The sequence below is a fragment of the Diabrotica undecimpunctata genome, chromosome 6 (genome assembly GCF_040954645.1).
Source record: "Diabrotica undecimpunctata isolate CICGRU chromosome 6, icDiaUnde3, whole genome shotgun sequence".
Taxonomy (NCBI): Eukaryota; Metazoa; Arthropoda; class Insecta; order Coleoptera; family Chrysomelidae; genus Diabrotica; species Diabrotica undecimpunctata.
The window spans coordinates 85,505,662-85,518,578 of NC_092808.1; the positions used below are offsets into that span (position 1 = coordinate 85,505,662).

Sequence of the window (12,917 nt, forward strand, 5' to 3'; positions counted from 1 at the left end):
ATTAAAAATCTTCAACCAACCAAGAAAGTGTCATAAAGCAAATAAGGCGAAGAAAATGGAGATGGCTGGGCCACATACTCCGTAGACACCCAAATAACATTAGTACCCAAAAAACTTGGAAAAGGACAGTACTGAACGAAGAGAAAAAAATAGAAAAATCCTGGCTTAAAATCAAAGCACTAGCGAGAAATATAGTTCACTGGAGACACTTCGTGGAAACCCAATTTTTTTATTAGGAATATCGGGATTCATATACATACATATAACACGGATGGCTCGGAGTCAATTTTGGCAAAAACCAAACATTTTTTAATTTTCAATTTATCTGAGCTGCTACCGTGCTCCTGAGGGCAGGATAAAACGTCGGTCCCGGTTAGTAAGTAATCTTTAACACTAAAACCTGATTCAAAAGGTTGTATGGATGAAAGACGTACTATAAGCCAATTGGCTGAAATACGACCGGTTATAGATAACAACAAACGACTTCCAAAAAAATGTATATTGGAAGGTGGTGATAAAATACATTATCACTTTTTACTGAAATGCCAATGTTGTGTGACTGTAAATTAAATTGTGTAAATATGTTTAGGCAAATAAAAGTTTTCTATGCCGTTTTGTTTATTTTTCAGGGATTATTTACCATTACAACAGTCCTCTGCTCGTATTTATCCACGTACGTTTCTTCCATTCGCGCTTTGCCCTTTACTTACATTGTAATTGTAGTAACTGTCAGATTAGATCTGCTTGTAGTTTAACATTTTATTAACGATTATAAGTCATAAGTATTTTTAATTGTTGCAAAAGTATTTTTTAAAATATCAAAAACATATTTTTCTTTTAGGGGGTGTCTGTCTGTTAGCAGGAGTTATAATTACCACAGTAGAAATAATAAACCCACACAGTTTCTCTACAATATTAGAAGTAGACTACGATACGCCATTTGATAGACATATAATTATAGAGGATAGTAGAGGAAAGCGTTTCGAAAAAAAGAAGATCGATACTAGCATAGAAACCCCCAATTCAATAGGAAGAATATTGAGGTAGGTTAAATTAATTTTATTGGCTTACTGTCACGTTACTATTGGATACTGTCAAGCCATCGTTAAATACGTTTATCGAGTTAGAATTTATGGAGAGGGCATCACGTGACTAAAAACGACCTTACTTCGGCAATATTGTTATGATCGTTGTGACAGATCGTGTATGATTGTTTACGTTTGTTGTTTTTCAAATATTTTTAGTTTTATAATACTTTTATAAAAACTGTAATATTATATGTGATAGTGCATAATAATGGTTTCTTGTTCTCAACGTAGTTGCAGTAGCAGAAGCAATGTTAATAAAAAATCTTCAGGAATAACGTTCCACAGGTTAGTATACAAATACGTAAATAAAGTAATGGCCCCTACTTCAGAAAATAAATTAATAGTATTCATAAAAAATCTTATAAGTAAAGTAGATCGTGCTATTCTTAAGAATACTCAAATATCTTCATCCTAAATATCTTAAAATTTCTTATTAACTACTGCAACATAATTATTTTTATTTCTACACAGTATTTTCATTGTGATATTCGGCAGATATTCAATTTTGTTGTTTTAATAATAACATTTCTAACTTTGTTAATTGAACTAAATTTTTAAGTGTCAGTTAATTTGTAGTAATCAAATATATAAGTTGTAAAATGAACGTGTTTCTTTTTTATCATACCGTATATTCATTTTGCCCTTTAAAATATTATTTATATTATTATCTCTTTCAGATATAACTTGTTATTTGACTGTATTGATTTATCTTTATGTATAATATGTCGTGTTTTTAGTGTTTACCGCGGGATAAATAAATCATAGTTTATTAAAAATAGATTGCACTTTTTTAGATTATGATTAAATCTTCCGAATAACTACTCATATTTGTATAGTAGTTTTAATATTATTAAGTCAGGCCCTGATCTCACCGCCATATTGGTATGATCGTTAGCCACACCTACTGACGCCGTTTTTAATACACACCCTAATATGCTCATAGCTTCTCCATAGATTCTAACTCGATGAATACGTTACATAATGCAATTATATGTAGTAGGTTAGGTAATTTACATGATGCTAATAGTGGTTGGCAATTCACAATGACACAAATCATAATGTCAATTCATGACATGTATGATTTGACACGGTCAATATTTTTAAGAGGTTATCATAGATAAGAGGGTTAGGGAGGTTATTTTTAAATGTATTATTATGGTATTGAAATTTGATCTTAATTTAAATACAGTTACTGATTCAATAATTTGACATAGCGAACAAATAATTCATTTAATTAGTGTTCCATGATCTTATTTACAGACGCCAACTTTAAATCAAATGTTTAAATTTAATCTTAGTGTTCATCTTTGAGTTCTAAAATACTTTTGGTTTAAAATAGTGTGAAAACATACTAAAGGAGCAGAAGTAAATAAAATAAATGTAAATTATTCAAAAAACAATCAAATAGGTATATTTCTTAAGAGATATAAACACTCTCACAACATACATTTTATCACTTTACTAAATAGTTGTTGAGAAACACTGTTAAATATTATAGATGATCGGTATATATTAAATAACAATGTTAATAATTTAAAACGCCTAAAACTTCTCCTCATGCAGTTCATGTTTGGAGAATATCATTATTACAGGCATGGATTGCCCATCGATTTCTCTGTATTCCATTAATACTATCATACCATATATTTCCTTTGATTTTTCAGTAAAGAATTGGAGTTCTTTAAATCTTCCTAAGTTGTCTTTCATGACTTTGTTCATGTTAGATTTGAAAATGTCTACTTAATCAGGTGCTTTCTCTTTAAATTTTGCTCCTCTTTTTTTTTCATGTTTTTCATGATAAAACACCTTTAAAAATATTATCATACATATAAAACAAATAACCAAATATAAATATCGCAATTTAAATAAATACCAAATTTAATTATCATTATCCTGACAATTAAAAGCTGTGCAGCCAATATTGATTCGCTTTACTAAATAGCTAATAGTAGTTTTCAAAACCAAACAAAAACAAATTTATAAATTTTATTAGTTACTGTTCCGTTTCAAAACTTTGTACTATTGCTCTCAAATTTTTATAAACCACTTAACTTTTAATTTCTTTACACAGATACTTTCTTGTCAACTCGCTAGCTAACTATTTCCTTTGATCTGCTCCCAAAAACGAATCTCGACCTCACGTACTAACCAAAATTCCTATCTCCTCTTTGACTACATTAACGTCTGCACTGCTACCATTCAGCATACATGGAATCGCCATCGCTACCACTTTTTCAAACACTTTCAAAAACAAAATTACTTTTTATTCACACAACTTAGTTTTCTTCTGCCGTTCAGATTTACCGGCATTCAATTTCTTTTTATCTTCCGATGTTGCTCTTTTTACAAACAGGAACAGATTGCCTTTTCCTCTGCTTTCAAAATCCCATCAAACATACAACTTCTCCTACCCTCTCCATTTTTAACCAATGATCTTTTCGTATTTTAGACAAGCAGTCAAAATTTCCATTTTCTACGAAATTAGTCAAATTAATATTATTTTTTGTTGTTTTCGATACACACCCAAGAATAGATCCTGACAAACAATCTTAAACGGGTTTTCCCTGAATTTTAAAACAAAACAGTGGTTATTCATACATTTAACATTTCTACCTAATATTTTAAATCTATTATCTATTACAATCTACACTTTTGTTAATTTTCCTCTTCTGTGTATATTTATTATAACCATGTATATTTCCGAATCATAACAGTATATTGTTCAAAATTGTTGTTTCGTTTGTTTTGTTATTTGGTAATACAAAAAAGCTCGAACATTATTAATGAGCAATCAACCAGAATATAGCCACAATTATATTATTTGATGAATTCTGCAATTAGGTATATAAAACAAGAAGGAGTAACCTGTAGTTAATTATTAGACAATTTTTTGGCAATTTGATTTGGCCATCCTCAAACCGCCAGTTGCCAGATTGCAACAGATGTCCACCAAATGTAAGTTTTAAGAACATTCCTTTATCATTTTGGAATGTACCTGAATTGCATCATTTTCTTACTGTTACTCACTTAAAATTGTGCAGTGTGTTTGTCCACTTAATTACTTATTGCCTTTAAATGTATATGTATATAAAAAAAGTTTTGAAACTATTTACCTTATTGCTTTTCAATGTACATGTAAATTTATCTAATTTGCTATATGCTAAATAATGTTAATATGTCTAAAGTACCTAATAATTTTTCTCATTATTTTACCACTTTGTTTGTTTACCTTCTTCTTCTTTAAGTTCCATCTTCTATCGAAGGTTGGAAATCATCATGGCTATGCGGACTCGCCGTTCTAAAAAGTTCTGCACTACTGCATTCAAAAAATTCCCTTAAGTTCTTAAACCAGGATATTCTTCGTCTTCCCACATTTCGCTTTCCTCGGATAGCGAAAGTACTCAAGTTTTCGTCTTTTGATAGTTAATATTATTTCCGCCTCATTTCCTATCCTTCTAGTTACTTCCACGTTTGACATTCTTTGAATCCATAATATTCGTAGGATTCTTCTGTAACACCAAAATTTAAAGGCGGCCAACTTATTCAGATGGACTTGTTTTAGTGTCCACGCTTCCAAGCCATAAAGAAGAGTAGAGAACACGTACCATCGAAGCATTCTCAGGAGTAGTTCTAACCTTATATTCCGACAACAAAGAAACTTTTTAAGTTTATTGAATGATGCAGGTGCTATTTCAATGCGTGTCCTAATTTCTTTGGTTTGGTCTACATCTGATGTTATCCATGTTCCTAAGTATTTATAGTTATTAACACTCTCAATTGCAGTATCTTCAATAGTCAGTTGGATATTTGCATGTTCAGATTTAATCATGATCATGCACTTAGTTTTCTTTAAATTTATCTTCAGTCCGTACTCATGACAGCGTTCATTAAAGCGTTACATTACGTTCTGTAAATCATTGTTCTTATCCGTCATTATTACTGTATCGTCTGCAAAACGTAAGTTATTCAAAACTTCTCTCTCTCTCTCTCTCTCTCTCTCTCTCTCTCTCTCTGTATTTTGATATTTTGGGTGTACTGGTTTTCAACTCTTACCTTGGCAGTTTGATTCCAATATAAATTAGATATAATTTTCATATCACGACTGTCAATATTTTTGCTTTTTAATATATCTACAAGCTTTTTATGTTGAACTTCATCAAATGCCTTTTCAAAGTCTACAAAACATAAGTACATGTCCTGATGCATGTCCATGCATCTCTGAGCCAGCACATTCAAGTCGAACAAAGCATCTCTTGTACTCATACCATTTCTAAAGCCAAATTGTGTGTGAATTGTGTGTCACTAATTTGATATTCAAGAGTTTTAACAATTCTGCTGTGAATTATTTTCAAAAATGTTTTAAGTGTGTGACTCATTAAAGCTATTGTTCTGTGATCTAAGCAAGTTGTTGCACTTGGCTTGTTTACCATGTTTAATTAATTATTATAAATATATCGCATGTTCTTTTCTGGTTGAATATAAAGATATCGCAACACTGCCAAACTCAAATATTTTGTTCCATATTTAACATTTGCGGCTATATTCTGGTTGCCTTCTTATTAATGATGTCTAGGGGTACGGAATTTTCACAAATAAAAAACATGAATTTCGCATTTACTTTTTTTATAATTACAAAATTTCGCATTTATTTTTAACTACGACTAAAACTACAAAAAACATTAATTAAAAGCAAGCATCATTGTAATTTCGACATTCGACTCTTTAAGAGCTGTTCTTCGATCTGTCACTACAATATTATAGTTGCTGAAGAATCGCTCTGCGTCTACACTGTTCGTTGAACAACCAGATGCTCTGTAATGCTGCTTTACGGAAAACTGCACTGTGTAGCAAGCAAAATATCCTTCATATTGGGGATAACATCTTCGTTCCTTCGTATCAATTAAAGGATTAATCTATAAAAGTGAGTATATCCATCTATGTACTCCAATTGTGTCATTGCTCTAAAAAAGGAATTTTAGAAAAGCTTTCTGAGAGTACACTCGAGTTCACAGTAAAACTTGGTTACATTAATACATAGGTTTAATAACTGTCCAATGTGTAAGAAAGCCTCGTTTGTGTCTTTTAAAGTTATATGGAGAGTTAGTTTATTCTTTGTTGTTTGCTTTTATAAGCATTTCCTTCAATATAGCGTCAATTTCTTCGTTTTCAGTGAGCAATCGAGATGTTTTTAAATCAAAATAATCTTGGTGATGCTGTTCAAGTGACGATTTTAAGTCCTCTAATTTGTTCCATAAAAGATGGGCGAATGGATAACTGGCTCCTTCCAAATCATCTATTAATTTCAATGATTTTGGACAGAACTCGGTCGTGAAGGTCATTTGAATTTCTAGTTTACGTCTGAAGGTTTCATCGGCGTAATTGTCTTTGAGAAATTTATTACTGGAATTTTCATTCTCCCACACATCAAAAAAATTGAGTATGTGATTATATAAGATATTAACTTAGATACGACGCTGCTGAGAACCAAGAGTTCCATCTTATTTTACTGGGAGATTGGGCACGTTTACTTTCAAATAATTTAAGTAGGAGTTTTTCATTTTTCTTAAAAGACAAAAGGCTGACTTGACTTTTGCTGTAAACATGTTTGACTCCTTGAACTCTCCTACAAAAACATCACCAAAAAGATTAACTTCATGAGCCCAACACTGGCAATGTAAGATATGTGGCCCTATTAGAATTTTTAATAGGTTAAAGCAAGCAGACATGTATCTTACGGAATCTGATACCAGGCCTTTAACTTGTGAATAATCAATTTCAAAATCTTTTAATGTATCTATAATTGCCTGTGAATACGTCGATGCATTGGCAGTATTAAGGAAGTTAACACTTGCTAAAAAACATTCTTGATGTAGTACAGAATCTATACTTCTGAAAAGAATAGCAAAAACACATCTTCCTTGTCCATCCGAGGTTTCGTCTGCTACTATTACAATGGGCTTGTCTTTCAGCTAATGCTTTTTATTGGCTTTTTCAAACAGCCCACACCGTGGCACTACCTATCTCCTTAAAGTGTCCGCATTTGGAAGAGCACCCGACCCCGGCACATATTTAGCAATATATTGACGTACAGCTGGATGATCCAATTTATGAAGTGGAATGTTGGCTTTCTGACACATGCTAACTGTAGTAACTGTAGTAACTGTAGTAACTTAGTTCCTGAAGTAGATGCTATAGATTTTTTCTTGTTAATGTGGTTAGTCGACTTGAGTCGAATGAGCACTGATTACCTTGGTTGACTAATTTATATGTTTAGAAAATGAGAATTAGCCGACTTTTATCCTTACTTAGATTTTTACCAATACAAAAGAAAAACCGAAATGCAGATAACAACAGTCGGCTTATTTATATTTCTCAAATAATCAACATTGAAAAATATCAATTCCCTATCTTATCTTTATCTATTTAATTATGAACAATGAAAGATCCTTCTGTTTTAACACGTGTTACAACAATAAAAAATGTTTTCAAAAATTACAATGGAAAACTTTCCGTAAAATCTTTCCATACCTTCGTAACTACCTACTTATTTAGGGGTGAGTTACCTAGTGCACTTATTAGTGCAAATACTTATTTAGTGCACCTGCAGATATTTGGCGGAAATGAACAAAAGCTTCATATTTCGCATTTATCGCATTTATGTTCAAAATTTCGCCGAAATTCGCATCTATTTCGTAAAAACGAAAATTCCGTAACACTAATGATGTCCAAAATGTCTTCTAATAATTAAATTTTATCTGCCTCATTTATATTGACTATTTAAACATTTCTTTCTCGCCTTTTAGTATCATTCATTAAACCAGTCATCTTACTCTGCAATTTTTGATTTTGCTTTACGTCTTCAATAATCAGCACAATCAAACTGACAGATTTTACATTCTCCTATATTTTCTTTTGTTTAGTTAGAAATTAAAATGTTTGAAGCTAATTTTGTTCTTAAATCCACTTCCTATTATTCTTCGCTTAGTTATATGCATTTTAACTGATCTCTCATAATTTATCCTTACTTATTTCTGTAAGTATATCTAATATGGATCGTATAACACTGTCTTTTGATTTCAGACAATCTGATCTCAGTATCATACACACGCTATATTTGGCACTTCTGTGTTAAGTAAATAGTTCACTGATATTGTCTTGTCACTCGTTCTTACAACTTCTACAATCTTTGATTTATCTTCATTTACTTTTTCTCTTATACGTAAACAAATGATAATAAACGTTTAAGTCAATTCCATACTCACACCTATTAGACTTACCAGGTTTCAGAAATGTATGCTAACTTTAATATATAAAAATGAATTACCCCCAAATTACCTTTCTTGGAATTACAAGAATGTGTCAGAAGTATTATACCGTTGAAGATGCCATTGTGTACATTCTTAGTATAGAATCATAATAGGATTTTATTGATTTTGGAAAAGTGTTTTAATATCATTATAAATGAAAATTATTTAGGTACATTTAATGTCTGCAGGCTTTTCTATCAGCATCACGCCCAGTACGATTTGTTCAGCCCAATATAAGTGAAATGCAATGTTACTTGGCACATGGAACACTTATTTTATATATTTGTGGTAGACACTAGAAGGAACTCTGATATTTTACTTATTTAGTATTTATTTAATATAATATGATAAATGTATTTTATTGATTTAAATTATTTATATGTTGTACTTTAGGAGACTGAGCTATAAAAATCGCGATGATGGGATTGAAAATAAAAGTAACTTGTCTAAAGCCAACCAAGAATTTCGTTTGGAACCAAGTCCTTGGAAATATCCATACAAAAACAAAGCATCGCCGAATGTTTCTCCGTCAATATCAATTATTTCATCAACAATGTCTATATCAGCTTCCAGAGAATCTCCCTTTTCCAAGGATAATATAAGGTATTTATTTATACATTATTTATTTGTTATAAAAATGGTATAGTCATCTTTATTAGATATAACTTATTGTGTTAAGATATATGCAGATATAAGAAATTAAAGATATTTACACATTTTATGTACAAATTTAATTATTATACCGTAGTATAATAAATATTTTAAAAATAATATATAATGTATGCGTATGCATAAAGAAAATATTAATTAAAGAAAACCTAGCTTATAAAATTTATCAAGAAATATTGACAAATCTGAAAAGATATAGAAAAGTAATTTAAAGTAAAAACTTCGCCACTCCTACTCCTGGACTTCCCCGTAAAAACTTACATGCCAGGGAAAACATTAATTTACCAAGAATGTCTACGCTGTAGGAAAAATATTTTAAACAAAAATGTAGCTGAGATAATTTAAAGTTTATATTCAGCGTTTTTAGACATATTTCTAATGCTTCATACTTGTTGCCAAAACTCAAAATCGAAATTTCATATTATATGTTTTGAAGATTAGGCTGTAACAATGGAAACTCTATAGTGACCGGTCAATGGGAGTAATAAATCTTATTGACCTTATGAGAATTGTTAAAAATTGTAAAAATCGCGCATCGTTTTATTTATTTAAAAACTTTATAGAAACTGTCCTTATTTGCGACAAAATGCAAAAATTTAATACGAAAGCTGCACTTTTTACCTTTAAAACGCTTTTTTGTCAATAGGATACTCGTATCAATAGATATGGAATTGCGTAACTGGCATTCAAAATAGTCGGTTGCTTCAAGCATTGTTTCTGAGAGAACGGTTCATTCTACAGAATATATACTAATAAACATGTGTATTCAAAATTATCTCAGCTACATTTCTTGTTTGAAATATTTTTTTGATTTATCTTTGATTTTATTTCATTCATCATATTAACATTCTTGTTAACAGTAAAGGGCTTAAGTCCATTATTAATATCATTTTAAAACTTTAGTTCTGAAATATTATATTAATATTAATATAGTATTAGTTGCTAAATAGACAAGCGGACCAGGCAGACGAATCGAATTCACTCCACTGTGAATGATCTAGTGGTCGATGATTCAGACCCTGATCAGAAAACAAGGCAAACGTAATAATTTAAAATTCTACTTAGATATACCTACGCTGGTGTATTGGATCGACCTATGGATAAGCAATACAGCTAGAGATAGGGGCTTTCGTCTCGATGTATTATATATCTTATGCCTTAGGCCTTATACTTTTATCTTTCGGTGCTTTTCAGGTACATAACATCCTTTTTGGCAATTGATACTAGGTATTTGTTACAACTATGTCAAATTTCGACAAAAATCGTACGGTATTTCTTTACAATCATGACAAAATCTAACACCCAACTCATGCCTATTTTTCTACTCGTATTTTTGTATTCAAGTCATTGACTATGTTTGTACTAAGTTCCTAAAAGACAACTTCTTTGTCGTACTTCATTCTAGTATGCACAAGATATTACATTTAAATGGGCTACTGTTAATCTAAAGAAGTATCATTCTGTCGTAAATAGGTACATACCTAGTTTTAAATATATTTTTGATATTTCTCATACAGGTATTCTCGTATACTCAAGAAAAATAAATTTTTTTATAAATTGATGCTAGTTACAAAATTATCGGCTGACGTTTTTTACTGCAAAATGAAATGTTCTACAACAATAATAGATAAGGACCCCCATGTTCCAAATAAGATTGTATTTTGCCTAATAAGTCACGTACCTATATGTTAAATGTTTAGAATACAAATCGCAGATGAATGCGTGAACATAGAAGGCAAAGACCTATACAATTTAACTTTTGATCAAGTAAAACAACTATTGGTTCACTATAAATGAAAATTATATTTGTTGTGAAAATAAGTAGATAACTACTACAATAAGAAATATTTTTGGTAACAATTTCTTTGACATTTGGTTTGAGTATAATGCACACTACCGCATATAATTTCGAAACTAATTAAACAAAATGTTGCAAAGCAGCAAAATCTTCCTTCATTGGACAAAATTTTGGGTAAACATCTCAAAAATGTCGTAATCAAATAAAACCTTATGATCTGGATGATCTTAGAAATGGATTACTGACAAAAATCCTTCAATTAACAAATAAGCAATTGTGAACTGCCATATCGGTTTTGATAATAGATTTGAATACTCCCAATAGAACATTTTTCTTGTTATTAATTTTTTTGTACTTAATTTATATTTAAATGGGAATAAGCCACAATTAAAGGTTAAAATACGTTTATTGACATTTCAATTTTCACTTTCCACTTTCCACGGAAATTGTTCTCAAAATACAAACAAAATGACTAATGTTTGTATTTTGAGAACGATTTCCGAAGTGGAAATTGAAACGTCAATAAACGTATTTTAACCTTTAATTGTGGCTTATTCCCATTTAAATATAAATTAACTTAAAATGCCACAAGAAAATAGCTTCAGAACAATATTATTAAGTGACGTTACTTTTTGAATACACTGTACAAGTAGCATAGTAATTTTGTAAATTATAAAACAGAAAGTTTATAAGCAATCGTTATTCAAAGATTTTAAAAACAATTTTACATTAAAAAAACAAAATTGTAAGAACCATACAGAGTTTATTGAATACAATATAATTTCACAACTTATTTGTGTTGTGCTATATTAAAGAAATAAGTCATCATCATCCAACCTCAAAATATCGCTGCTGAACATAGGACTCTTCCTCGTGTTTCCCACTTTATTTATCACGCGCCACTCTCATCCAGTTTTTATTTTGTTTTCTTAAATCGTCAGCTCATTGTGTAGGTGGTCGACCGACGCTTTTTTTTTGTCTTCCCTTGGTCTCCATTCCAATAACCTCTTTGTCCATCGCTTATTAATATAGGGTACAAAATTGTTTATAAAACTGGCACTATTCATTTCGTTGAGGTAGTCTCCGATTTTTGTCCCCGATTTAAAAATGGTAAATACCCCAGGCACGAATCCTGCTTCACCCCCTGCATGAATAATAATAAGCCTTTGGCCTTTAACTACACGTGATTTTAAACATTCATTTTGACCATCGTCCCATGCTTTTGGTACGATATGTGAACCACGAATATATTTCATCACAATATATAATCGGTGGCCCTCGTCTTTGTAGTTTTCAAGTTTTTGAAATATTCAAATTTTCTTGATTTCATATCAAATTTCTCGATTAAAACTTTTCTGTTATCTACAGTTTTTCTCGGTCGAAATCTATTTTTTAAACTACTTTTCTAAACGACTCTATTTTGTCACTAAAGTTTACCCCTTCTTCATTCTTTACTTCTTCAAAAATTCTTCTCATTGTAGGTCTTCTTTTGTGGATTGCTGTTTAAGAATAAATAGGTAATTCTTCTAATTATTTTCTTTTCAAACTCATTAACTGACCCTTTGGAAGTTAAAGGTTTGTTAATAGTTTTTCGAGGTGATTTAAAGCGTTCACTAGGATATTTTTTACATGATTCTTAAACAATATATCTTATACGTTTCACTTTGTTGAGAGAAACATCACAAGCTTTGGCCACTCTTTCCTACACTTCCTCATGGGGATAGTTAGCGATTATTGTTCCTCTCCTTTTTCATAAACTGATATATATTCTATATATTTTGTCGACCTTAGCTATAAATAACTTTTCTAGAACTACTCTGTTTCCACATCTTTACTATAACAACAGAAATTAAAAATTAGTGATTAAAAAGACTTATACAGTAAAGTTATAATTTTTTTGATCAGATAATATATACTATTTAAAAACAATATTTTTATTATTAAACTTAACGAAATAGTATAAATCAAATTTTAATTTATAAAGAATGTAATAAAATATACCTACTCTACTTTCCAATCATTTATTTCACTGCGCAAAATATTTTTAAAAATTAT

The 12,917-nt window shown here is 30.5% G+C and overlaps 1 protein-coding gene across 3 annotated transcripts in view; it reads left to right on the forward strand.

Moving 5' to 3' along the window:
• The window catches only part of LOC140443526 (dual oxidase maturation factor 1-like), a 297,352-nt gene that overhangs the window by 281,452 nt on the left and 2,983 nt on the right, over nucleotides 1-12,917 (forward strand). For all 3 annotated transcript variants that reach the window (XM_072534840.1, XM_072534839.1, XM_072534841.1), the window contains exons 7-8: nucleotides 842-1,043; nucleotides 8,789-8,998. In XM_072534840.1, coding sequence (XP_072390941.1) covers nucleotides 842-1,043; nucleotides 8,789-8,998 — 412 coding nt within the window. The remainder of the gene's footprint in view (nucleotides 1-841; nucleotides 1,044-8,788; nucleotides 8,999-12,917) is intronic.